This window comes from Botryllus schlosseri, chromosome 7, assembly GCF_051294905.1.
Source record: "Botryllus schlosseri isolate E-star chromosome 7, Bs_hap1, whole genome shotgun sequence".
NCBI classification, from domain to species: domain Eukaryota; kingdom Metazoa; phylum Chordata; class Ascidiacea; order Stolidobranchia; family Styelidae; genus Botryllus; species Botryllus schlosseri.
The window spans coordinates 9,012,270-9,037,901 of record NC_137242.1 but is presented as its reverse complement, the minus strand read 5'-3'; the positions used below and the strand labels follow the sequence as shown (position 1 = coordinate 9,037,901).

Here is a 25,632-nt window from a genome sequence, read left to right as displayed (position 1 = left end):
GTTTAGCAAGTTATCGCCTTTTCTATAAAGGTCGATAAAGTCGCCAAGATCAGAAGGTGCTTTTCCAATTTCAAAACACGGTTGGCCATGATGCGAAATTGATTTCCTATATCTCTTCTTCTTGAAAACATATCACACTCCTTGGATGCCAACATCACCTACAAAGTTCTTGGTTACCTTCTTGGGTAAAGTCATATCCTGATAGGTTCCAATATCTCTAAGTCTCTTCTAGCTTCATAAAGGCTAGTTTTGGTTCTCTTCCTTTCTCTTCTCTATACAACATGTCAAGCCCATGTAAAAGTATTATTTTGTCTACCGTAAACCGGGGTAACTTTGGCCTTAGGGTAACTTTGGACACTAAGCAGTAAAAGATTTAGATGGTTATCGATGAAAATGGGTTCCCGCTGGATGTCCAATTCTTTTTCATGAGGCAACATTACCACAAGTAGTCTCAATAAAAGGTGGATTCATTTCAGTGCCAGATAAACTTGACCCAACATTGATAAATTGATGGCGGGGGTCAATTTCATCAAAATTGATGGCCATTAAAATTCTTACAACCAAACACAGATAGCATGCGAGTCATAGATTCAAAACTTGGCAGCAGATACCTCTAAGTAGTCTTAATCCATGGCAAAAATCTCAGTGAGTTCACCCTTGGATCAATATAAGAAAATGGGATATCCAAAGTTACCCCGTCAAATTTTATCATAACGGGTAACTTTGGACTGTGGAAAAAATCAAGCAATAGGCCAGACGTATACTATTTTGTTTCAGTTTTAGCCACTGCTCTCATCAACTCTTACCAAATAAGCCTCATTCAAGAGGTTTCATAAACAATAGAGTGTAAAGACATATAAAAAATTACATTGTCCAAAGTTACCCCACATGCCGAAGTATCTTTGGGCACTGATAATTTACAAAAATAAGGTACTTATTTCTGGCAATGAAGATTTTGGATTGGTTAATTCTAACCTTTGCTCCATAACCCCTGAAAAACACAAAACTTACCTCCCCTGCACCCTAGCATTTCCAAGACACAAAGCGATATTGTTGAAAATTGTCCAAAGTTACCCCGGTTTATGGTACTCTGTTTTCTAGGTTCTGTCTGTTGACTTTTTTCAAGAAGTCTAGCGTATTCTAAAAAGTCAAGGTCTTCTTTATCTTAAAATTGTTTTTGGCAATCATAATGACACGACAACTATTTTGTCACCTGCTCTTTTCATGTTACGATCCTGGACACGTGTTGCCTAAACTTATGCCTTTGGTAAAAAAGTAAAAGAATATTATATGACTATTTGATATACCCAAGTAATGTGACTCCTCATTAATTATGAATGAATTGAGTTCTATTGAGCATCGGACCGCTATTATAGTTTGAAAATGGATTTAAAATTTGAACCGCATAATTTATAAGGTCAATTGGTCTAATTTGAGTCTTTGTGATCTAAGATGAGCTTTTTATCCTTTCAAGTTTCAAAATATCGGTATTATAATGTAGTGGGTGAACTATGACTGTCTTTTGAAATTTCTCAATATCATGAGGAATCAATTTATGGTTTGGTTATTGTGCAATTTACGGTTGTTAGGACATGGAGGAATTGTGTTGTAATGAAATATACATAAAAAATACAATTACTTGGGATGCTCTGTGATTGTAGAATTACGGCTTCAGATTCACCCACGCCACTTACACCCATGCAGCTGAAAGTATTCGTGATTGAGTTTGAAATATAAAATTATTGCGGTCTTGAGTAGATTATTAAAATATAGGGAATTTGAGTTTGAGTCCCTATATGCACAATTGCACATGTTTTAGCCATGTTTATTGTGGATGTGAAGGCTATTACATTGAGCTTTCTATGAATCTTTATGGTACTTAGCCTATGTCCACATTTCCCTGATCTTGGTATTTGATGGCAGTCATCTGTCGTCGGCTCAGAATCCATATCTAATTGCCATGCGCTCCATGGGTGGTGTCTTACAAAAGCCTAGAACGAATGTGGGCCTTGCTATAAGTAGGCAGCTCAGTAATGATACAAAAGAATATCTGCCTTGTTTGAAATGCCCATTAATGACGTCACCGCTTGAATACTCAGAATAAAAATGTGTGGGCGAGTGTCCGAGGTGTTGGCCATCTAACTATCTAAGCATCTTACTTAAGTTGATATTGATCTGGCCACCAAATTGCAGAAAAACTTGACAAATAGTAGGCGTAGAGTAGAGTAGGCGTCAATTTTTTGAGCCAACTGTATACCAGTGTCCCGCCATATATGTCTGGATAAGTGCGTTTGTGATTTTTCTGGGGCTAAGATTTGTTTAGTTCGCTTACTTTACTGAGCTTTTGAACATCGGTTCCGAAAGTACAGTCATCGTTTTGAGATTGAGTGATTACAGAATTATTACCTCTTGCAGGATATTCTGAGTAGTCAGAAATATATTAAGAGAGCATCATTCTCACCGACTTGGATTAAGAAATAGAATGGGCCTGTCAGAATCGCGTTTTTGTTTTTTCAGTTTATAAAAGTTGCGTTGTTCACCATATATAATACTGCTTCTGTTTATACCCACGTCTGTTTAAAAAAAATTCAAGTATATTATAATTTATGTTCATTCTATGTACTTCTGTCAACTCTTGTGTTTCTGTTTTCAGAGCAATCAACTGAATAAAGAAGACACAAACAGGGGAAATGGTGACTGCCATACGGATAGTGACACAGGTTGGTCCAGAGCACTATTTTATTTTGATGATAATTAGCCAGGGCAACAACCTGAGATCGAAATCAATCCTAAATGTTCACGAATATCGTATACTGAACAGTTTTTCATATGCACATTTTGATGTGTTAGATAAGTCAGCACTTATGAACACCCAGTACAGTGCTTTTCAACCTTTTTGAGCTCCATTCGCACTTCTTTTTGTAAAATAAATTTCATTCGCACAAACTAATCGCAAATTATTATACAAAAACAAGATGAAGATACTTAACAATATTTGTTCAGATGTGCAACAAATTGGCTAGTACAGGGGTGGGCAAACTTTTGAGCTCGCGGGCCGCATTCAACATCTGAATCCATTCGCGGGCCGCACTATATAAAATTGGGATTATAAACCAAAATGCAATATTGATATTTGATTATATAGTGAGGACATGGAGATAATATATGTGCTCATTTAAAACAAGCCAAACATTCCTTTGATGATATCGTACTCGCGTCCGAAACATTATAGTGGCGAGATTTCATAGGCTGGTGGACCTCAATTACTAATTTTTCAAAACTATAGAGATGAAAGTCGGTTGCCCCGATTCTTAGAACAGGATTGAAATTTAAATCTCTGAGCAGCGATCTGTTCATAGATTTACTAATTCCACTTTTGGTTCAGTTCCAGGACACACGCTGCTGACAGCACCATAACCATGTTAGCTTCAAACACGATTCTAGTATGTGTAGATAAAATATAAATACCCCAATTCTACGCATACAGACAACGAATCTACCTAAGACACGCCCGAATCGTTTCTTATAAGCACATCACTGAAATAAATAAAACTGACGTGGCCAATCTGAAATCCCACTCGTGATCCAAATTATGTCAATCTCTTTTCAGCTATCCCGCTGTGACATTAAGCTCTAAATCAGAGGTCTCAAACTCAAATGTGCTCGCGGGCCAATTTCCTAGTTTTGATGACGCCGCGGGCCGCAGCATCAATGATAGGGATATTTAATGGCCTTATTTGACGGGACCTTGCAGACAGGCATTCCTCAAACATCGTGGAAATGTAATTTACTATTGTACTATTAACGCTTTTTGACACGGAAAAAATCACATTTTCAAATATTTGAATAAAATTGTTTTTGTGCCGGGCAGAATTTTTTTAATTAACGAGTTATAGACATCATGTGAGAGGATGCATTCATGACATCGTAAAACTGTCGGGTTATAATATTGCAACTAGTGGACCTATGACGAGCAACAACTTTATGTAGTGTAGACTATTTTAAAATCTACTGAAGATTGATCTGATATCAGAGCGTTTGAGCGGTGTAGCCTAATACTATGGTTTTGATATCGTCTTTGTAATTATAGGCTATTGTTACTGTTATTGCCAAACATAAATTAAATAAGCATAAGATTTTGCCTTCGATATATCAATAACAACTTAAATACACTCATTATTGAGCCATAGTTTTATCATTGCTTCTTAACCTTTTTAGTGATCGTACCCCTTGTGTTTCCAATAAGATTTCTCGTAGCCCCTGTCCATTTTCAACACAATTTCTGATGGTACCTATTTAAATCAGAAAGCCCATTCACAAAATCGCGCTCAGCGCGAATACTATTTTCCAGTTGAATAAATTGGCCAAGAAAATATTCCACAGCAAATGGGTCTACAAATTCTACAATGCATCTCTTACTCCCTGATGTGGTGCTTCGTACCACGATGAGGTCTACGGACCCTGGTTAAGAACCCCTGGAATAGAAATGTCCAATCGGCGAGGAATTCGTTGGTGTTACAGCTGTAGAGCGTACTACCACCTTACTCGCCAACGATAATTACATGGATGAAGAGAAAAAAACAACATACAGCGTTTAACCAACAATATACGTCACGGGGGTAACAGAATACCCATGGTTGCCATACTGACCTGATTAAATATCTATATACCCTACGCAACGCAAGTTACGACCTTTTGATGTATTACTATTCCCCATGAAAGTTGCATAGATTGATGCCTCCGTGGGATTACCAAGTCACCATTCCGAGTCGCAAGTCCTTCTCCGATTTCAGCGTTTGACCCGACTCAACTCGAGTCATTTTTATTTAATCACCCAGTCAATACAAATCTAGTAATTGTACGAGAAGGTCGCACCAAACCAAATCACAATTTTCAGTCGCGAATCATCAACGGGTCATGTTTTATCATCATGAACTAGAAATGTGACGTAATAGCTGCTCTTCTACTGCATGGTAGCTTTCAAACGTGATGTGATAGTGATGTTTGTTGGGATTTCAGAGATTTTTATAGTAGTTTTTGCGTGAACTTTAAGTTCTTATATCTAAAAAGATATATGGCACTTAAATATATTGTTGATTACTTGAAATTCCAAAATGCCGTCGCGGGCCGCACAAAATGCTCTCGCGGGCCGCGTGTTTGAGACCTCTGCTCTAAATGCTGCATCGTTTGGGATTTCTGTGATGTTTAGCAGTTGAAACCTTTCAAACTGCGTGGGCCTTGAGATCGGGCTGTCGCGACAGAAATTAAATATAAAAAATATTATAGGAAGTATTTATCTTAAAACAGTGGCTCTCAAACTTTTCAAGACACGACCCCCCCCCCCCCCCCCCCACGACGGAGAAAGATTTCGCGCGCCCCCTTGTCGTCATATCACAAAACGCAACCAGGATGCTAGCAAACCTAACGGATAGTTTGATGGCATGGAAGGTTACGACTGTAGATGAGAGATTTTAAAATATGTAATTCAGAGTAAATACAGGGGAATAACCATGAATTGGAGGTAAATCGCGCGGTGCGCGAAAATTTGTTTCAGTTGAGCTCAGCTTCGTGCCCCCTTTCAGATGCTTTCACGCCCCCAGTTTCACAACCACTGTCTTAGAATTATCATAGTGAAATATAATAAGAAAAAGTTGATCAAGTCCCTGCATTAAGTCGATTTTTAGTACGCATTTTATCAATATTTAAAAAAAGTTTCTTTAGACTCTCGCGGGCAGCACAGAACGGTGTTGCGGGCCGCATGCGGCCCGCGGACCGTAGTTTGCCCACCCCTGGGCTAGTAGGTAGCTTAAGCTATCAGGTGTCTCATTAAACAGGCAACTCTTCGCTCGCTTTGATTTCAACTATTTCACTAAAGCCCTTCTCGGCCAAACAAGATTTGTACAAGAATGTCTACTAGAGCTTGAAAAGTCAGGTCTTAAAATATGTTCTGCACTTCTATCCAGAATACAGCGTTTTTTTCGCGAGTGAAAAATGCTTGCTGGCAGAATTCGATTTTGAAAGCTGACACAAAGGTCCCGGAGGCTCCAGTTTGTCGAAAGGGTGAAAAACCCATATGTTTGTGTTGAGACTTCTGCCGTATGTCTTGGAACGTAAGGTGCAAAACGATCAAGGAGAGTAGGCACATTAGATGTCGCTACCTTACGATACGTCGCTCCAACTTCTGTCTCGCGAGTATCAGAAGAGCAAAACTCACCATACTGTGTATCTGCTCTTTAGCTCAATCTAACAATTCATAACAGTTTAATAACGGTAAAGCGGATTTTAGACTACCACCAAAATCTGAGTTTTTGTGGCATCTCGCGACCCGAGCCTCACCCATGAAAAGGAATTCATTTTTAACATTACAGTTATATGCTACGATTTTACGGACATGTATGACTTACAGAACGCGCACACCACAATTGCACCCAAAACAGCTCTACAAAACATGTTTGGCGCTCGCGATTTTCAAATTAGGACAGATTAAATTCCTCTGTGTGTCGCTGCCATATTTTCTGCATGTCTCGCTTATTAGCTACAGTACCCAACACAGTGACCTTGGATATGTAAAAACTATTGCAGGATTTTTGTAAGAAATTCAACAAATATTACATGCAGATTAACAGATAGCTCTGGCACCGTGTCGATCCACCGTTACACCGTTACACCGTTTGCGGTCCATACTTTAATAACCCTTAAAGGGGTAAAAATTTGTGTTACAGTAATTTGCAAATGTGAGTCTGTAATGATGGTATTTACTATTATCCTCGTGCCTCGCGCTAATCGAACAGATATTACGAAATATGATGATTGTTTAGCGAAAGAAAGCAGAAAGTCAATTTGACATCATTTTTCCAGCCTGTCTCAGGCTCAGACGGGCTGAGATACTGTATATCTGCCATTACATCAGCTTCCAAACCAGGCTTTTGGTTACGTAATAATTATAGTGCGAAAATATTAATTCACTACGGCTTGCGAGAGCTACGATTAGTGGTGCGTCGTAAGTCAAACAAGTTTTTACAACTGCGTCTCCACTACAAAAGTTACACTCACCTTACATTTCCTATTAGGTTTATTTTAATTATTCCGTGTCATAAAAATTAACAAATATTCACGATTTTCACTCGCACTTGTTCCGGATTTTCATTCGCACGGTTCGCACCACCTCCGTCATCCGCACTGCACAAGTGCGAACCGTCACACAGGTTGAAAAGCACTGACCCAGTATATGAAAATGTACTCTTTCAACTCTCCCAGATATTGAGGATGGCGATCCAAGAAACGTTATTGAAAACTACGCTTCGGAGGATGATATCTACCAGTGCAATACCTTGCCTCTTGAGGTTGCACAACATAACCAGACGACGGAGAGCAGCCAATATGATGAGGAATTCAATGACAATGCTGACGATGAAATGTCTCTTATCGCGGATGTGAGTTTGGCTGTCTCTGTTGTTAAATTTTGCGGTAGACCAGGGGTTCTCAACCTGTCATAGCATGGCTACATCACTCCTTTGTCAGGATTAAGACTGGGTTGTCCTCTTTGAGTACCATTTCCTGCGTGGTAACTGTAGAGAGATGACGTACAGCCTTATACAAACTACTGGGTTTTCAAAATGCGCAACTAGAACTTACGTCCTTAAAAAATCAGAATCAGATAGGTTTTCCACTTGAACATGAGTACAAGTTTGAAATGGAACGGTTTTTGACCCCCAATACTTACCTACCCTCGGCTCTGACTCTCAGCTAGCAATCACTTCAAGAACATCATACAATAAAATAATGGTATCACAATTCATGCCTAACGACGACACATATTTTCTAGTTCTGTAACTTGAACTAGTACTGCTGAGTTTTGAGAACCTGCATCTAGAACTAGGGCCTCACTCTGCAAAATTTGATACTAGAACTTGAACTGGAAGTACTCCAAAAAACCAGCAGTTTGTTTACCGCCAACTACCTAGATTAGCAGTCTGTACAAGTCTTATAAGAATGTCGTTTTCATAAACCGACCGCCCATAACCTTGTAATACATGTTTGGTATGCTGCAATTCTACTTATCGAGATTTAAAGACTTTTAAAGTGGGAAATAAGTACAAAAACTATGGTTATCATTATTAAATTTTACCTCTTGATATCCAAGGGTGTGCAATTTCAGTATTCAAAAAATTATCGCTTTTCGATTGGTCTAATCAAGTGGTTCTCAACTTTTTTGTATGCGCGCGGACCCTTTTTAGACCGTCAATGACCCCTAAGGCCCCCCTAGTTTTATTCAAATTTAGCTCAATTATCATGCGGCCGTCATCAGGATTTCGCGAATATTAATTGTAGGCCAGTGACAAACAGCAACAAAATGGCTTTTCTTGAAATTAACATCACATTATTTATGTGGAAATTAGGTAGACGATTGCGAAATCCGCAGCTGCACTTCTTGAAACATGCGGTCGTGTCTTGAAAATCCACGCCCTCGATTTGATATGAGCGAGTGTCGAAAATATATTTCCACAACGATAGAGGGTGGCGAAGGGTATAATAACGGACAACGAATATTCCGACGACCTTTTTAGGTATGATCGAAACATATATGCCGCCAAAATTGAGACACCGATCTTTTATTGAATATATCCATCCTAGTCATTTCTATCTAGCAGCTCATGTTGAAGTTGTTATGGAATCTTAGTGGATATGTAGCATATATCACAGGGGAAAACAGATTTTTACGCTGATTGACCGTACTATTCCAACTTTTTTATGTCTTCCATAAACCCCTGACAAAACATCTCTAAACAGCAATATGACAATTTGGCAATTAAAATAAGTTTGCACACAGTAAGATGTATCATCTTCGATGGTCATTCTGTTGATATAATTCATGAAGTTGTAGCAGTTATGAACGAAACTGGCTCGTGATTTACCTATTTTAAAAATAAAATAAAAATTGGGTAGTTAATCATTTTGCAAATTTAGAGGCTTTGCGGACCCTCCGAAAATGCTTCGAGTACCCCTAGGGGTCTACTTGTGAGATACCCACTGAAACGCACGGTTCGCTTTTCAGCTGGCTACTGCCGAGACACAAAGATCTGTCTCAGACCACAATAAACACGGTGCCACTTTGATGGATATTGCTGAATCGAGCGATGTAGTTGGCACCACCACCTCGGGACAGGATGACGTCCCGGGCTGTTCCAGAATCCTCCACAGCCCAGCGGCGGACCCTGATGAAACATACGAGGCGGACTCGTTTGGTGATTCGCACACCCAGACTTTTACGATGCCAAGAAAATCGACCATGTTCGAAGACACTTTGGGGCTTATCGAGACGCAAGCTTTCGCGGCTCCATTGGTTGTGGAAGACAGCGAATCGGACGTTGAAAATTCTATGTTATGCGATATAGAGACACAGGCGTTTCACATCGGTCTTGAGACGAAGTCAAAAACACGGCCCTCGTCAGTCGCACACGGGGATACTGAAGTGGGTTCTGATCCTATTTTGGCGCTTGAAAATCGCGAAGATACACCATCAAACATGTTGCATTCGTCAAATGATTGCGAAGCGGATAAACCTGCCGGTGATGATGCAGACACGCTTCCTTTGTTGGCCGAAAGCGAACTGACTGAAGACACTGACGATCTGATTTCAACCGGACATAGTCTATCTGGACAGACCGAGCACTGTTTTAAAGGGATGCATGCATTGGACGACGAAACACCACCTTTGCAGCGTACCGGCGACGTCGTAGTTCCTTTGGAGAAATATTCGTCTCGCGATATCACCAGTAGTGTAGGTGCGGGCAACAACCCCTCTCAAACATCTTCCGTCGACAGCGACGCATATGCATCGGCTCTCGAGTCTGTTCAAAGTTCAGGAACGTCTAATTATGGCACTGCACCGGTAGTAGCATCTAAGCCCGGGAATGAAGCGAACGAATTGCACGAATCTTCGGATTTGTGCGTGGATACTCGCGAAGAAGACGAAGATGGCGAGACTCAGGTATACGACATATCGGATTTGGTAAATGTCTCTGTTGCTACCGACCGCACAACAGTGGTGGAAGAGTCTGTCTGTGAAAGCGATGTTGAGACCGTAAATATCGCAGAGACAGTTGCAGCCAAGGGTTTTAAACCTGATCATGATAATATATCTGGGCTGGAAGTGGTGGCCGACAAGCTAGAAACGATACCCGATTCCAGCAGTGAAGGTTTCGATACGAGCTGTGGCATAATCAACACTCCTGAAAATGTGCAAAATCACGTTGCTTCTGCTGAGCCTTCGGCAGATCTGTCTGATACTGACATTAATTCTGCTCCTGATCCTGACTTAAAGGCTGAAGAATCGGGAGATACTAATGCGGTCCAAACTAAACTGGCTATCGAAGAACACGCTATTGCCATTGACAATGTATCATCTTCCGATGACACTAAAAACAACATTGAGACAGTAACTGTCGCGGGTACGAGAGTGAGTGATAACAGCGAGCTACAGAACTCACCAGAACTCAAAGCTGCAAGTCCGGCAATTTCCGACAATGACCTGTCGCATTCAAACAGTGCCAGTACGAACGATTTGGAAAATAATCATGAAGAGATTGAAACGTCACAAGGATCTGAAATTAGCGAGGAAGCTCACAGTAATGTCACTGCCAAGTGTGAAGAAATGGGAAATTCAGTCGCCACTGATGTAGAAAAAAGTACTCTGCCTGCAAGTAACGAGAATGAAGCTACCCTTTATAGTAGCAGTGCATCTCACTCGGTTAAGGAATTTGCGAATCCCAGCGCGATATCGACTAATCACAATCAAGAAACCCGCGAAGACGTGGTCATTGCTTCGCCCCTATTAACGGGCAAATCGCCAGATCACACCAAAAAAGCGGCGAAAGTCGACACGAAAGGGCCATTCACAACTGACGAAAACCGCAACATTGTAGCAGATTGCCCCGACAAAAAGTTACCTCCCGAAACTCAAATCCATGACTACTCAACGGATCCGGACGTGGAGACCCAGTCGTACTGTAAGCCAGGGAAGATGCAAGCCGCAGCTACTTCTGATCGGCAGGGCGCACCACAGATGCCGATTGACGCTTGCAAAGCATCAATCACAACACAGGCAATATCAGACAATATCGATCAGATAACTTCCACACAGTGTTATCTTTCGGTACACACCCCGCAGAATCAATCAGATATTGCCAGCAGTTCGCTTCAAGATATTTCGCAGAATAAGCCTATTTCTCCTGGCGCAGATATGATGGCGACTCAATCGTTCCTAGAAGCTGACGTATCGAAATCTAAGAAATTGTCACCAGTGCTATCGACTAAAAAGAATTTGACAAACGAAAGCCCCGGGACACCATCCAGGCCGGTGCTTGCGCGGACACGTCGGTCTGCACGTAAAGATTATGCTAAAATGGCGAATGGCGAAACGCTCGAGGCGCTTGAAAAAAGCCTGTCAAAGGACTCGTGCGAGGAAAAGGTTTCTGTGGAAAAATCGAAAGGGCAAAAGTCGCGGAACATGAAAGTCGAAGCTGTGACTCCGGTGCCGCAAAACCCAGACTCAAAAGACGGCACGGCAACAAAAATAAGAAACACAAGATCACGCGTCTCAAAAAGAAAGATTGGTGGAAACGATTCCATGGTATCAATAGACGAGACCGGTGCATGTTCGCAAGATATCGATAACAAACCATCTAGAGCTGTAAGGAAAAGCGCAAGGACCCTGTCCACAGCAACTGATGAAAACACCAAAACTTCAGTGTCCACCGCAAATTCAGGTATTGGTGCTAAATCCAGAGTTTCGCGTACGGCCGAAACTGCCAAGACCGCCTCGAAATCCACCGCGCTGGTAAAGAAAACTAATTCAAAGTCAAGGAAAAAACCTGAAGAGAAGGAGCCAAACGCAGACGTGTACGATTTCGAATCGTCGGAATCTGCGGAATCGAGCGTGCGGATAAAATCAGTAACATCCAAAGAAACTGTTAACAACCGTAATGTAGTCACCGATTGCTTACCGTCGACTAGTAAAGCAGTCGGAAGAACTTCTAAACGTAATGTCGGCAAACGAATCGCGGCTGATCCCTCACAGACTTGTTTAAAGCCGAAAAACGAACTTGACACCACCAAGGTCAAGGACCAAACGGAGGATGCACCTGTTCGCTTGAAGTCGAAAAACAAAAATGACGCGACTAAGGTTAAGGATGAAGCTGAGGCTGCACCTACTGCAAGCCAATCCCGTAAAAGAAGGAACAATTCGGCGTGTTCCGCAATCGGTAAGATATGATCCATGGTACATTTTAATGCTATCATTGTTATGCGGACGTGGTCATTAAAACAGTACATTCAACTCACCTTATTTCAGACACAGGAACACAGCTCTTATCGTTAAGTTACTTGGTTTGTTTTACTACAGGAGGAGTGATTATTATGAAACTGAGTGGATCCATTCATTAGCAATCAACATTAAACCCATAAAAAGCCTTGCAGTCGCTTTTAATTTGGTACAATTTCGTCCATCTTGTAGAACGGAATGGTACAGAAAAGTTTTCTGCATAGCAAAATGCCAGCCTATATGTGTGTTTTAAACAGTAATGTAGTCAAAAAGTACATAGCAGTTCTTGAATCGTCTGGTATCGAAATGCATTGGTGTAGCCTACAATATAACTATCCTGAAGGCGTTTTTGCGATCAGTGCCAATCACTGCAGTCCAGCGCAACTGCAATACATTAAATAGGCCTACGCAACATAAGAGTATTTTTAATGCGCTGGCTGCCTTTGCACGTGACCATGTTACAAACGATTGATTTTCTGCTTTTTTCGGACAAAGGTGAGTGGAACCAGAGTGGAGTTGACTGTAGCTGTACTTTTTTTTTAGTGCCAAAGTAGTTTTTATATACTCGCGCTTCTTACCCGAGCGGTAATGTTTTTAGGCTACTTCTGCTACTTGCCCCTGTGTCACGGTAACCGAGTATATCTCATGAAATTCCATCCATTTTGCGTTAGTCGCTAAGATACATCATGAAATTTCAAAGGTAGCCGTCTCATTACCTGCTAAAAGTATTATAGGCTACCCATGGAACATAGCTACTTAGTACTATTAGGACCTTGCTTATTCTACATATATACTAAAGTTTCGAAATGACTGGTAGCTCAGTAAAAATTGACTGCACATGCCGGCTACTTTCACCCATCTGACGTTGTGGCGATTTTATTCTGTTAATTTTGTTCTCTACATTTTTATATGCAATTCCGCATTTACAGATAAAAGAAAGAAATCGGACGAAGCCGATTTGGTGACGGAGACTCAACCGAGAAAAGCAAAGGTGAAGCCAAACGTCATGTTTACGGGTATATGGGGAAAATATGCGTGACGGAAACGGCCGCAATCAGGTTTTCGCAATTTTTCTCTCTCAGGCATAACAAACAACACCGCCGAATCGATTGTCACGAATCTGGGCGGACGTATGGCGTCTGAAATCGAAGACTGCACCCATCTGGTAACGGACAAGATGCGACGCACCATTAAGTTCCTGTGTGCCGTGTCAAGAGGCGTGCATATCGTTACGCCGCAGTGGCTTATCAAATCTGGCGAGAATAAAAGGTACGTTGCGCCTTTTCCTTGAAGTTTTGAGAGTTTGTACACAGTTTTCTATCGGTATTTTCACGTTGGCAGACTTCCACAACTAGATAATTTTAACCGTCTAATTGGATTAATTGCTGCGAAATAGAACGGTATAGTACAAAACGTGCCAAGCTTGGTGTACAGACATTTCCAGGCCGTGTTATTTTTGGCATATGCCAAAACTGCCAAAAATAACTTATTTTTGGCATTTTTCGATTTTTATTTTTGGCAGTTTTGGCATCGTCCTCTAAATAGATAGTTTCTGCCTTGAATTAGTCACAAAAACGCTTTATTTGGGCTAGTTTGTCAAAAGACACCACAAAATGTGCAGCATCCACGTATAATCAGTGCCAACAAACAATAAGAAGAAAAAACCTAACGATTTCATAGGTTAATAATATCAAACAAAACCACAAAATGTGCAGTATCCATCGGAATCGGCGCCAATAAGCAAAAAAAAAGCAAAGCCTAACAAACACGCTCAACAGCTGATTGTTACAGCTGTTGAATAAACTTAAATCGTTTACACTGTAACAGTGCTTCCAAACTCAGGTCAGCTAAGTTTCTCCTAAATTCATTTCCCGCCCAGCGAATCTGGGAAATATCGGCTTCAACAGTAGCCGTTGAGGGAAAGAATGTTACCAGTCATCCACAAATAGTTTTCAGAGCTTCAAAATCTTTGGAGGGCCGAACCGGCTTCCATGCATCATGAAAAGAGATCACTTCGCCAGTGCCATCGATCTCATCGCAGAAAGAATTTTCTTCCCGATCCTTTTCCAGGAGTTTCCTGTGTTGTCTCTCAACACATTCTATTTAGTAGTCTGACTATCATTTCTCCTTCAGTCTAGCGATATATTTTCGGAGGACTTTTGTCACTTCAGGTGGCTTTAATATTACCAACTCGCATGGAAGAGTCCTGGGAAGGTTAGCTTGTTTAAGAACATTGACGCAACAAGACTGTCTGGCAAAACGAGACTATGCAGCTCAGAAATAGCCAGACAGTTTGTTGCGTCACAATGTTCAACTCGATCACAATGCAAAAATCATGGTTGATTTTGGGGGTTCCAGTTCCATGAGCAGAATATAATTTGGATTTTAATAATCAGTACTGTGGCAGCTTCTCATTGATACCCGTTTTATCAAATTTAGTGCTCGACAAGCCGGTCAAAAATGGTTGTAATATTGCCTTTGGACAAATGGAAAGTATGACGTAAACCAAATGCAGTCAGCCGTTCAATCTCGCTGTTCCCACACCATTTAGGACACCATGCTTTCACCCCTAGTGGGTGGGCTGGACCCAGATTAAGAAACCTGCCTTTCACAAACGCTCTTCTCGCTTGTAACGCGGTCCTGCTAACACAACATCATGAACGAAACACACTATTTGGCAGGCCGTGTTATTTTTGGCATTTTCAAATTTTTATTCTTGGCAGTTTTGGCATCTGGCTCCTGAAATGCCAAAAATAACACGGCCTGGACATTTCCCATTTTCATGCTTTTGAGAATAAACTCTTGATTTGCTAAAAATTGGACTAGATGTCTGTTGGATTTCTTTCTAGTTCGGAATTTCGTTCAGCTTCCACGATTTTCCTAATTTGGTGACTCTTATTCAAATGTAATTTGGAAAAACCTGTTATAGTTCGAATTCTAATCGAACTTGAAGAAGCGTGACAATATTCTAGTCTTGCAACTCGGCATGTAACGTTGTGCTTTAGCAGCCCGGCCTTAACTTGAGACGTTCCCCTGTCTCTCCTAACACCCGTCCCTCACAAAAAATTATGATGAAACTAGCCAAGCAACATATACTGTTATTGCAGTCTGTGGAACCAAGAAAACATCACTGCTATTATATCCTGTGGCAAGGGTGGGGTCAGCTGATTCTACTGCAGACCTCTCTATAATCCCATTCTTTCCATGTGTTGAATAGCTTCTTTTGGTAATTGAAATATAAACAAGTAATATAGCTGCTTTTATTGTATTTTCTTGGCACTTTGCCCAGCCCCAAATTATGACCATTGCTGGGCAAAATGAATCGAGCATTCGAATCCGAATTGGGTATGAATTGTGATGATTTGAGTCCAGGGGTGCGAGACAATATTTTTGAGTACGGATGTAGTAGTTTAGATAGTTTTTTGCACCGTGGGTGCCTTGAAACTTCGGCAGACCATGTCATTATCAGTATCGCACAAACCACAACATGAAGCACAAAGTTTGTACCGTGTTTCCGGCATTGTCTCAATGCACAATGAAATTGATACGGTTGAAAAAATACCTAATTATCATCAGTGTGGCGTGTGGCATGATATCCGTGGTCATAAAAAAGCTACATATGTAAACCTTCCAAATCATCGAAGTTGTTGTGACGCGATATCAAGTTATACTGCAATACTCGAAGTCTAATACATATTCGGTATCCAATCACTTGGGTACTTGTGACACCGTTCAGATTCCTTTCCGAAGACCCTTTTCTCCTTGAAGACGACAGGCTGACCCCGAATGACGAGCCCCTCCAAACGAAGTACAACTTCAACTTGCGAAACACACTGGAATCGGTCCGAAAATCCGAAAACAAACTATTTGACGGCCTCCGCTTTTACGTGACGAAAAGCGTCATCCCCGACCGGCAGCAGATGGGCCAGATTTTGAGAAGCGCCGGCGCCACGGTGCTGGGCCGGATGCCTAAAGTGACGGGCGGTAGCGACCTGTCGGATCTGGTGCTTGTCGCCACGCCCGAGGACAGAAGCGGACTCAGCGGTGCTATAGAACGCAAATGCAGGATCGTGTCGAACGAGTTTGTTCTGACCGGAGTGCTCCGTAACGTGGTTGACTTTGACAGTTTTAGTTTGTTCGCAAGTGAGAATGATCCGCCTGCCAGCGAGGAAGATTCGAAATCGGCCAGAGTCGGGAGACCTAGGCGAAGGAAATGACACTTTTTTTGGGGCGGTTTGTTTTACAGAGCTGATTTCTGCACCCACTTGTATTTAGCATTGCTGTTTTACCTTTCATTTTTCTACTACCTACTATTTTGGTGCCGCCAATCGGCCTTTTTTGACAGGATGTATCGGTGCCTGTTGCTTGCCCAACATTTGAGCATGCGACACAGTGACAAACGACAGTTAGCACGTGACTATATGGTTACCAGTGAATTCGGCACTTGGTGGGACCTAATGCAAACCCCCGACCCGAATCCTAACCTAACGCCTAATTTATAACTCTAACCCTGACTTGACCCCTAACGTGAATACAATACTACATACATACTAAGCGTCGAATGATGAATTCACGTCACAAATCACGCATTTACTTTAGGATTTATCATCGCAACATTGACGCATTGCTTTCTCACTTCTAATCCAAATTCAACATGCCGAATTCGTAACCACAAAAAGAACCCGGAAATTATCACGTAGTCCGACCCTAGCTAACCCATACGCTCCAGTGTCGCACGTTATGTCGTATACTCACGTGTCCACGGGCAGGTGCCGTTCCATGTTCTTTTGTTCCATTACTTGTAATCGTCTGATATATGCTTTTTCGGTGGTTCGGTGACTGATGAAATGTTTTTGGATTATTCATGGTCGGTTTTCGGCCAGTGTGCAAATACATAAACTAGCGCTTGCCAATTTGAATTTATGGATTTGCGAAGCTTGCCTTTTGTTCGATTATAGGGTTTTCCCGTGAAGAGAGAGATGACTTGCAGTCGAGTCTGTGAGGTTTTAGGTATGGCTCCCGCTAGTGGCCTTCGTAGGGTTATCTTGTTTTGAGATCCGAAGAAGAGGACATTTTGCAAAAATTCTGGAAGATGTAATACCGGCTAAGAAAAACTGGCGAATTTGAACTTTTTCCACCAAAACATGTCGATGTCACAGATCTTTTAGTAATAACGAACATGAATTGAACATGTTCGACATTTGCTGTATCGTAGGCAGGGCTGTGGAGTCGGAGTTTGGCGAATTTTGGCTTAATGGAGTCGGAGTCGTGAAAACTATACTGGCTAAAGTCGGAATCGTGGAAAAATTACTGACTGGAGTCGGAGTCAATGTTCCCTCTAAGCTGCGCACGTGCGCAAATGCGCAGTGCTGGAACGGTCTCTGCGCACAGAAAATCTACGCTGCACACAAAAAATCAGAAATGATGTTTTTTTTATAGTTGCTGCGCACTGTTGTCCAATGGACCACGCAGGCGCGCTGATTCGTGAAAATTAAGATGGAACATTGCCCGGGCTAAATAGTGTTATCACTGAAGTCTGAAACCGAGGTACAAGTGCGCCCCGCAAAGGTAACTATTGCGCTCCGTGAAGAAATGAGAGTTCACAATCACCTGCGCCTCAAGGAAGATATTTTTTTAGTATGGCCTCGTATACGTGAGCGATACTGATATCATTTCAATAGTGCATTATATTCTGGGAATGGCGAAATAACATGGTTTAACAAAGTTATAAATAACAATGGGCTAGCTCGAGGTTAATCTGCGAGAAACTAACGAATGATAGTCTTCTCCGCGTGGCATGAACATTGCGTAAGATTTACTCAGGACCGTACCTTTCGCACCCCAAACCCCTTAATTGGAGGGGCCGAGCTCGAAGGGGGTCCAAAATTATTTCGAGAATTAACACAAATCATGCTGTATTTTTTGAAATTTTTCAGTAATTTTTCCTCGCGCTACGCGCGTTTTATTATTGTAAGATATCTGATTATTGGGTACCCTTTCCCAACAAAAATTAGGCATGATTTATAGAAATGGGCAGTTGGGCGTCGGCCATTACCGCACCATGACGCGCCAAGACATATGAAGTTAAAGGCTATGTAACATGCGAATCCAATAAGTGCGCCAGAACTATCAGCAGCGAGAAAACCTTGGGCGAAAAAGACTGCCCTGGTGCTGACCGAAAACTTCGATATATACAAATATATGTGTAATTGTCCATGTCCATGGGCGCCTAAATGGCTGGCGCCGAATGTTCCTGTCCTGGCGATCCGAGTCCCACAACAAGACAAATGCCATATCGAGGGAACTTTATTTTCCAGTTAAGAAATACCAATTTGAAATCGTGTACGTCTTTTACTTTAGTACGTTTTGGCGATTTCAATTTTGACATAGCAGATAGGGGGTCACGAAATAGCATCATGTAACGAAGTCATTATATCAACGGGTACGCCCGAAGATGTTTTATTATTATTTAGAGGGCCTATCTATTCCATCACACCTCACTGGATCAGCTCTACCGGTAAATCTGATAATGTGAGCAGGGAGAGGATAAAAATTGACAGCAATATATATGCAATTCCCGATGATATTGACCGATGCAATCATGAATTACAGAAATTTTTCGCGCTTCGCGCGTTTAGGGACGCTACTACTAAATGGGCACCCAATGTACATGATAAGTACCGGAAGAAGCCTAGAGCCGTAAGGGGGTCAGGGGCGAAGCCCCCCAGTAGTTAGTTTTATCACCCTATCGGAGGGTGGTTGCGCACTGTTGTCCGAGGGCCTGCGCAGTGAGTTGGCGTGTTTGCGCTGACTCTTGAAAAATTAGAGGGAACATTGGTCGGAGTTTGTGGAAATGACCCTGACTTCGACTCCAACTTCTTCATTATGAAAACAATTACTTTCAAGGATATCTTTAAATTACTAATAATAACTAAAATAGGATTTTTATGTACTATCAATCATTGTTATTAGTAACGATATAGATCAGGGGCGGCCAACCTGTGGCCCGCGAGGTAATTCCCGAAATCAGTCATAAAATCGGGTAAAATTGCAAGGCCAACCAAAATTTGATTAGCCTGACCGCGAAATTTGATGATGACCAAAAGATCAGTTCCGACGCATTGGCGTAGGCTAGTTAGAGACCAGCCACATTTATCGCAGATCTTCGTATACGACCATAAAGTAGAATATTTCTCAGCAGATTTAATTGACTTGACATTTTTCTTAGCACTTCGTATGATTTACTGTCACTCGATTTCTTGCATTTAGTATTGGAGCCCCTCCTGAAAATTATAAATAGGCTACGGGTAATTTACAGAATTAAGTCTAACATGCGACTGCGCTTGTGTACTCGCAGTGAGATCGTTGGCGATAAAACATTTGCACAAAATGATAGAGGCATGTTCATGCTCACCGAAACCTTCGATATTGCTATGTCCAGGGCCGTAACAGCACTTGGTCAGGCCCCCCCAAAAAAAACGTTGGTCCTGGGCCCCCCATACGGTGATAAACCTAACTTCTGGGGGGCTTCGCTCCCCAGACCCCCTCAGGCTATACGTTCTTGACCGCTGCTTATCATCTATATTGGGTGTCCGTTTAGTGAGTAAGTTATCATCGCCTGAACGCGCGAAGCGCGAAAAATTTTTATAATTCGATGACTGAATCGGGCAATATGATCAGGAATTGCATATATATTGCTATCAATTTTTGTCCTTTCTCTGCTCACGTAATCAGATTTACCGGTAGAGCAGAGTGAGGTGTGTTTGAAAGGGTAGAGGACCCCTCAATAATAAATAAACATCTCCGGATGTATTGTATACCATTTGGCAGGAACGAAACAGCACTTCGTCAGGCCCCAAAAAACTGGAGTCTTCGGCTCATATAGGGTGACAAACCTACCCTCCACGCCGCCACCACGTTGCTCACTTTGCCACGAAAGTATAAATGTATTGCGTAGTAAGCCAGCGCGAGGCTCGAAAATTTTCGATAATTCAAGATAAAATCGGTCAATAAGATCGGGAATTGCATATATATTGCTATCAATTTCTTGTCCTCTACACTCAGTTTCTCACGTAATCAGATTTACCGGTAGAGCTGAGTCAGGTGTTGTCTTGGAAAATGTAGAGCCCGTAAATAATAATTAAATATCTTCGGGTTGGTGGACCCGTTGGTATGACTTCGTTACATAATGTTATTTCGTGACCTCCTGTCTGCTATATCAAAAATATACAATCGCCGAAACGTACTAAACTAAAAGATCTCACGATTTCAAATTGGTATTTCTTCACTGGCATATAATTTTTCCCTGCGGGGTGGTATTTGTCTTGTGAGGTTCAGATTGTCCAGACAGGAAGATTTAGGTGGCAGTCATTTAGGCGCCTATGGACTATTAAACCCACATGTATTTTGCATATATAACGAAGTTTTCGGTCAACATAAGGGCAGTCCTTTTCGGCCAAGGTTTTCTCGCTGCCGATCGTTCTGGCACACTTCTTGCAGTCGCATGTTACATGGCCTAAAACTTTATACGTCTTGGTGCGTCGTGGCGAGGTAATGGCCGACGCTGATATGCCCATTTCTATAAATCTTGCGTATTTTTTCTTGTGGGAAGAGTACCCAATATTCAAGATATCTGGTAACTTGAAATCGCGCGCAGCGCGAAACATTTTTGATAAAGTTGCTTAAATTTTCAAAAAACATTCTATAATTTATGCTAATTCACGAAATAATTTTGGGCCCCCTTCGAGCTCGCCCCCCCCCCAATTGGGGGGTTTAGGGTGCGGCAGTTACGGCCCTGGCTATGTCTAAACGCCGAATAATCCTGTCCTTGCCGAACGAGCCCGGTGGCAGGCCTATACAGAGGCGACGCTCAATGCAAGTGACGTATTTATTTATTGATCGAATTCATTCATTACCTTTGAAAAAATTCCAGGACATGAATGCACCAGAACATGAACGCGACCATGACATGAATGCACATTGCACAGTTGCGCACAGAGTTTTTATGAAATAATTTTATCAATTTTAAAGCGTAGTAATATAAGTCTTGTTTTCAACGTTACGTAATTCGGTTCGTACCTATCGGACGACTAAAAAAAGGTCATCAACATTCAAGTGGCCCGCGCAATGGTTCTTGAATGTCATGTGGCCCTCATGTGGTCACCCCTGATATAGATAAAATTGGAGATTATTTGCAAATTACAATTCAGTTGCATAGAGGAGGAATATCGCAATATGCATCTTCGCGATGCATTCACAAATTGATGCAATTTTTGGAATTATACCATGATACTGTGACAGAGTAAATACATCGTCTCGCTTTGTTAAATTTTAAAATTGATGTAAATATAACCAAACGCTGCTTCAAAATTAAAATATTTGTAGTGTAGCTTAGCTGCTTGGGTCGAACAAAAGATTAAGAAAGACTGCATCTGCACTCTGTATTAGTTGCTGACTCATACACAAGAGCTCACTTCGATTATTTTATCTACATTTGAATTATATAGGATTGGATGGCATATTTGAATGATTCATACATGAGAGAGTCCATGTTAGAAAAGACGAAGGATATTTAAAAAGGCATTATTTCATGTTAATTTCACAGTGAATAATTCGAGCTGTGCCACAATGAAACAATTTTGCATGTAATCGTTATTCATATGCTTGCATACGTTTAATGGTTATGTGATAGTTATTTAGACGTCACCGTGGCATATAATTTTCGAAGTAAATTGGTAATACTGTTGGAGTCGAAGTTGGAGTCGGAGTCGGAGTTCTCTTGAGAAAATAGTAGAAGCCGGAGTCGGTACGTTTAAGGATCCAGGAGTCGGAGTTGGAGTCGGTGGCAAAATTTACCGACTCCACAGCTCTGATTGTAGGGTTACCATACGTCCTCTTTTAAGAGGAGTTGTCCTCTTTTTTTCACAAAATTGTAAGTGTTCTCGGAGGACGCCGAAATGTCCTCTTTTTGGGGATTTTGTCCTCTTATTTTTTCAGAAAAAGCATGAAAATGCCATGAACAAGTCGACTTCTTGGCATAATTGGTAAGCAGAATTGTAGAAAAGTGGGCAATGTGGGAGCTGATCAGATTGACGACTTTTTTTAGTCAGCAACTCAAGAGTATCGTCAAAAAACGGGTTTTTCGGGATTCGATACAAAGTGATGACTTTTTTTAGTCAACACAGAATTTTTGGTTAAAATTTTTTCAAAATCACCAGGTTTCTTAGCCGGTACTAGAGCTTTCAGAATTTTTGAAAAGTGTCCTCTTTTCGGATCCAAAATATGGTAAGCCCACTCTATTGAGTGAGAGATTATTTACTGCCGGAGCGTCAAATATAGGGCCCGCGGGCCGCATCCGGCCTGTCTGTCGATTTCATCCGGCTCACGAAACACTTCTGTGGAAATTGATATTTTTACCAAATGTTGAGATTTTTAGTATGGAATACTGCCATTAAATAATCCCTCAAGACATGCTAATGTCGAGCATGTTCATAGGCTAAAGCCACGACACGTGTTTTCTAGTTGTTCGGCGACTATTATTTTTTTTCAAATGTGCAACTACAACTAGAACTAGAACTACTCAATTTTAAGAATCCGCAACTAGAACTACTCAATTTTTTCCAAATCCGCAACTAGACGTCGAACTGCGACTACTCAATTTTCATAATTCAGCAGCTAGAACTAGTAGGCCTACTTCTAAGAAACCGTTAGTTAGTTGACCATCAACGAACTAAATGTTTAGCTTGTAAAAGTCTGGCACCTCCCCCCATATTATAAGGCCCGTAGTCTGATCGAAGAGCAACACGGAGAAGTTGTGTCGGATATGATGTTAACACTTTGCGTTAATAAGAAAAATATGGCTGATCGTAAAAAGGCCATATAAAGTAGCAGTAGCTTTATTCTCGGAAGATAGAGGCATTTACTACACCTGCTTTTATATACTTCAACATGCATGTTCGCCAGACTGAACTGAAACTAATTAAAACTCAAAGTATGATACTGGGAATTGAATGAGAATTATATACACTACTTTTAAAAAGTGGAAAATGTATTTCATGTCTTTTGTCCAGAAAGTTTCAACAGTGGTCTGCAAAAACAGGTGTAAAGCTAAGAACAAGTCAGAGTCCACTTTCCCAAATTAGGACACGCCATGGGCTGTTAGAGTACGATATGATAGGTAAATGCCAGAGAACGGTCAAACGCTATGATGGGCCATATTTACTGTGATGAAATATCACATATGGGCGATAATGCGGTAAGAACGGAACCACGCAACCTACTACCTAAATCAGGGGTGGGCAACTATTTTCCTCCGCGGGTCAAATGAGAAGTAGAATACGTTGGCGGGCCGAGTGAATTTTTTAGCTATATTCTCCAGCGAATTTTAATTTTATTTCTAAATTACATTGGTAATAAATGCTTTTCAGTGAATGTGTTGATGTTGGGTAATGAGAAAGTTGCGGTTAATTAATATTTATCTATTTGCCGTCATAATTCGAAACAGTGTTTAACATGACACATTTTTGCCTCTCTTTAAACCCCTATCCATGTTCTTCTATTAAGACACTAAAAAAGTGGTTCAAAAGCTTTTTATAGGCACGCCCCCCTTTATGATAGTGAAAAATTTCGCGACAACCCCCACCCCTATCATGATATCACAACATATTGAAAATAGCAACCAGAATGCTAGCAATCCCAACGGATAGTTTGATGGCGTGAAAGGTTATGATTGTTAATGAGAGAATTATGTGATATCAAAGAGAGCAATAACTACACTATAAGCTGGGGGTAAATAGCGTTCATTTAACTTCGGCTTCCCGCCTCCCATTAGATGCTTTCACGCCCAAGTTCGAGAACCGCTGCAATGAAATGTATAAGGGATAGCACAAAGCTTGTCTTGGTCGCTGCATTCCGAGCAGAGTGCAGCTCAAATAGTCTTGATCTTAACCGAAGTTTGCAGTTTTTCTGCAATTCGCCCTCCCTTGACCGAGTGTTTCGTGTTTTTGTGATAATTAAAATATTTAATTTCTGCGATATGCTCGGCAAAAACTGAAAGGACGGGTGTACCCCTAACTCCAGTATACAAATATTTAGTACTCTAAACCTTCTTTGAATTTTAGCTTTCGGTTTTCTCTCTGTGACATGCCCGGTCATCTTTTATAGGTGATAGATATGATGAGTCATATAGTAATCGCGAGCGCTGATTGACTAGTTTTACGAATTAGGGATTTGAAAACACCTCACGCAACAATTTGAAACACGTACTGTATAATGCGTAATGTGACAATGGAAACAAAGAAGGTTTGACCTAAACTATATGGAAAGAATGATTTCTTCTGAATTTAATTGTTACTCATACTTAGCCACATTGCCTTTATTTTGAATCTGGAGATTAAGCATGCGAGGTACGTGGGCAACTTAATCGTTGCAGATTAATAAACAAGCATCAAAGTAAACGAATTTCCTGTTTACTTCATACAGCCTATGGCTTTAGGCCACGCATCAACATTGAAGAAGCAGATTTAATGTTATGAATTCCATGCAATCTTTCGCGGGCCGCACAGAATGACTTCGCGGGCCGTACTTTGCCCAGGTCTGACCTAAATTATATTATCCGATACGTTTGTGAAATCATATTAGTCTACTGTGCGCGAAGCGCGACGAAAATTCTGGGCTTGACTCGAATTTTATGAAAATTAATTGTTGATACTCCGTGTAAACAGCCCCGAAATTCCTCAGGCTATATTTCGGATTGGAGGAATAAACTACTTCTACTTGACAAACTGAAAATAGCGAAAAGTAAGTAAGTAGATAACAAAATATTACGAAGTAGAAGTAGACGTAGCGGAAATTAAATCTACTTGAGTAGGTACCCAAGTAGCGGAAAACTACTTGGGTACTTCAAAAAAGTAGAAGTACTTCGCTACTGACCACCTCTGCTTAATATACGCTGCTCCAACTTGTGTTCTGTTTTTTTTTCAATTTCTTATTTTCTGTGTCACGAGTAAATGAGAAGACCACAGAAAGTCTCGATACTCTGAGCTCAGATCTTAAGCTCAATCCAGCTTGAAAGATCAAATCAGTTCAATAACCCTACAGCAGTGCTCGTTACACTTTTAAGACCACGACCAAAATCTGAGTTTTAGTGGCATCTCGCACTCCGCGCCTCACGGTGTCCAGTCAGTACCGAGAATACCATTAATGAGTAATGCCATTACCGATAACACTGGTGTACACGATTTTTGCGCCAGTATTCCTTTGGGTCATTTTTACCTAAATTAAGGGCGCTGAATCCGAATATGGCGTTATTT

General features: G+C 41.3%; 1 protein-coding gene across 1 annotated transcript in view; it reads left to right on the top strand.

The window, feature by feature from the left end:
- The window catches only part of LOC145443377 (uncharacterized), a 33,575-nt gene extending 16,334 nt beyond the window's left edge, over window positions 1–17,241 (top strand). The window contains exons 8-13 of the mRNA XM_080321349.1: window positions 2,654–2,720; window positions 7,258–7,433; window positions 9,056–12,263; window positions 13,252–13,338; window positions 13,405–13,591; window positions 16,059–17,241. Of these exons, the coding sequence (XP_080177475.1) occupies window positions 2,654–2,720; window positions 7,258–7,433; window positions 9,056–12,263; window positions 13,252–13,338; window positions 13,405–13,591; window positions 16,059–16,539 (4,206 nt within the window). The 3' untranslated portion in view covers window positions 16,540–17,241. The remainder of the gene's footprint in view (window positions 1–2,653; window positions 2,721–7,257; window positions 7,434–9,055; window positions 12,264–13,251; window positions 13,339–13,404; window positions 13,592–16,058) is intronic.
- Window positions 17,242–25,632: the final 8,391 nt, after the last annotated feature.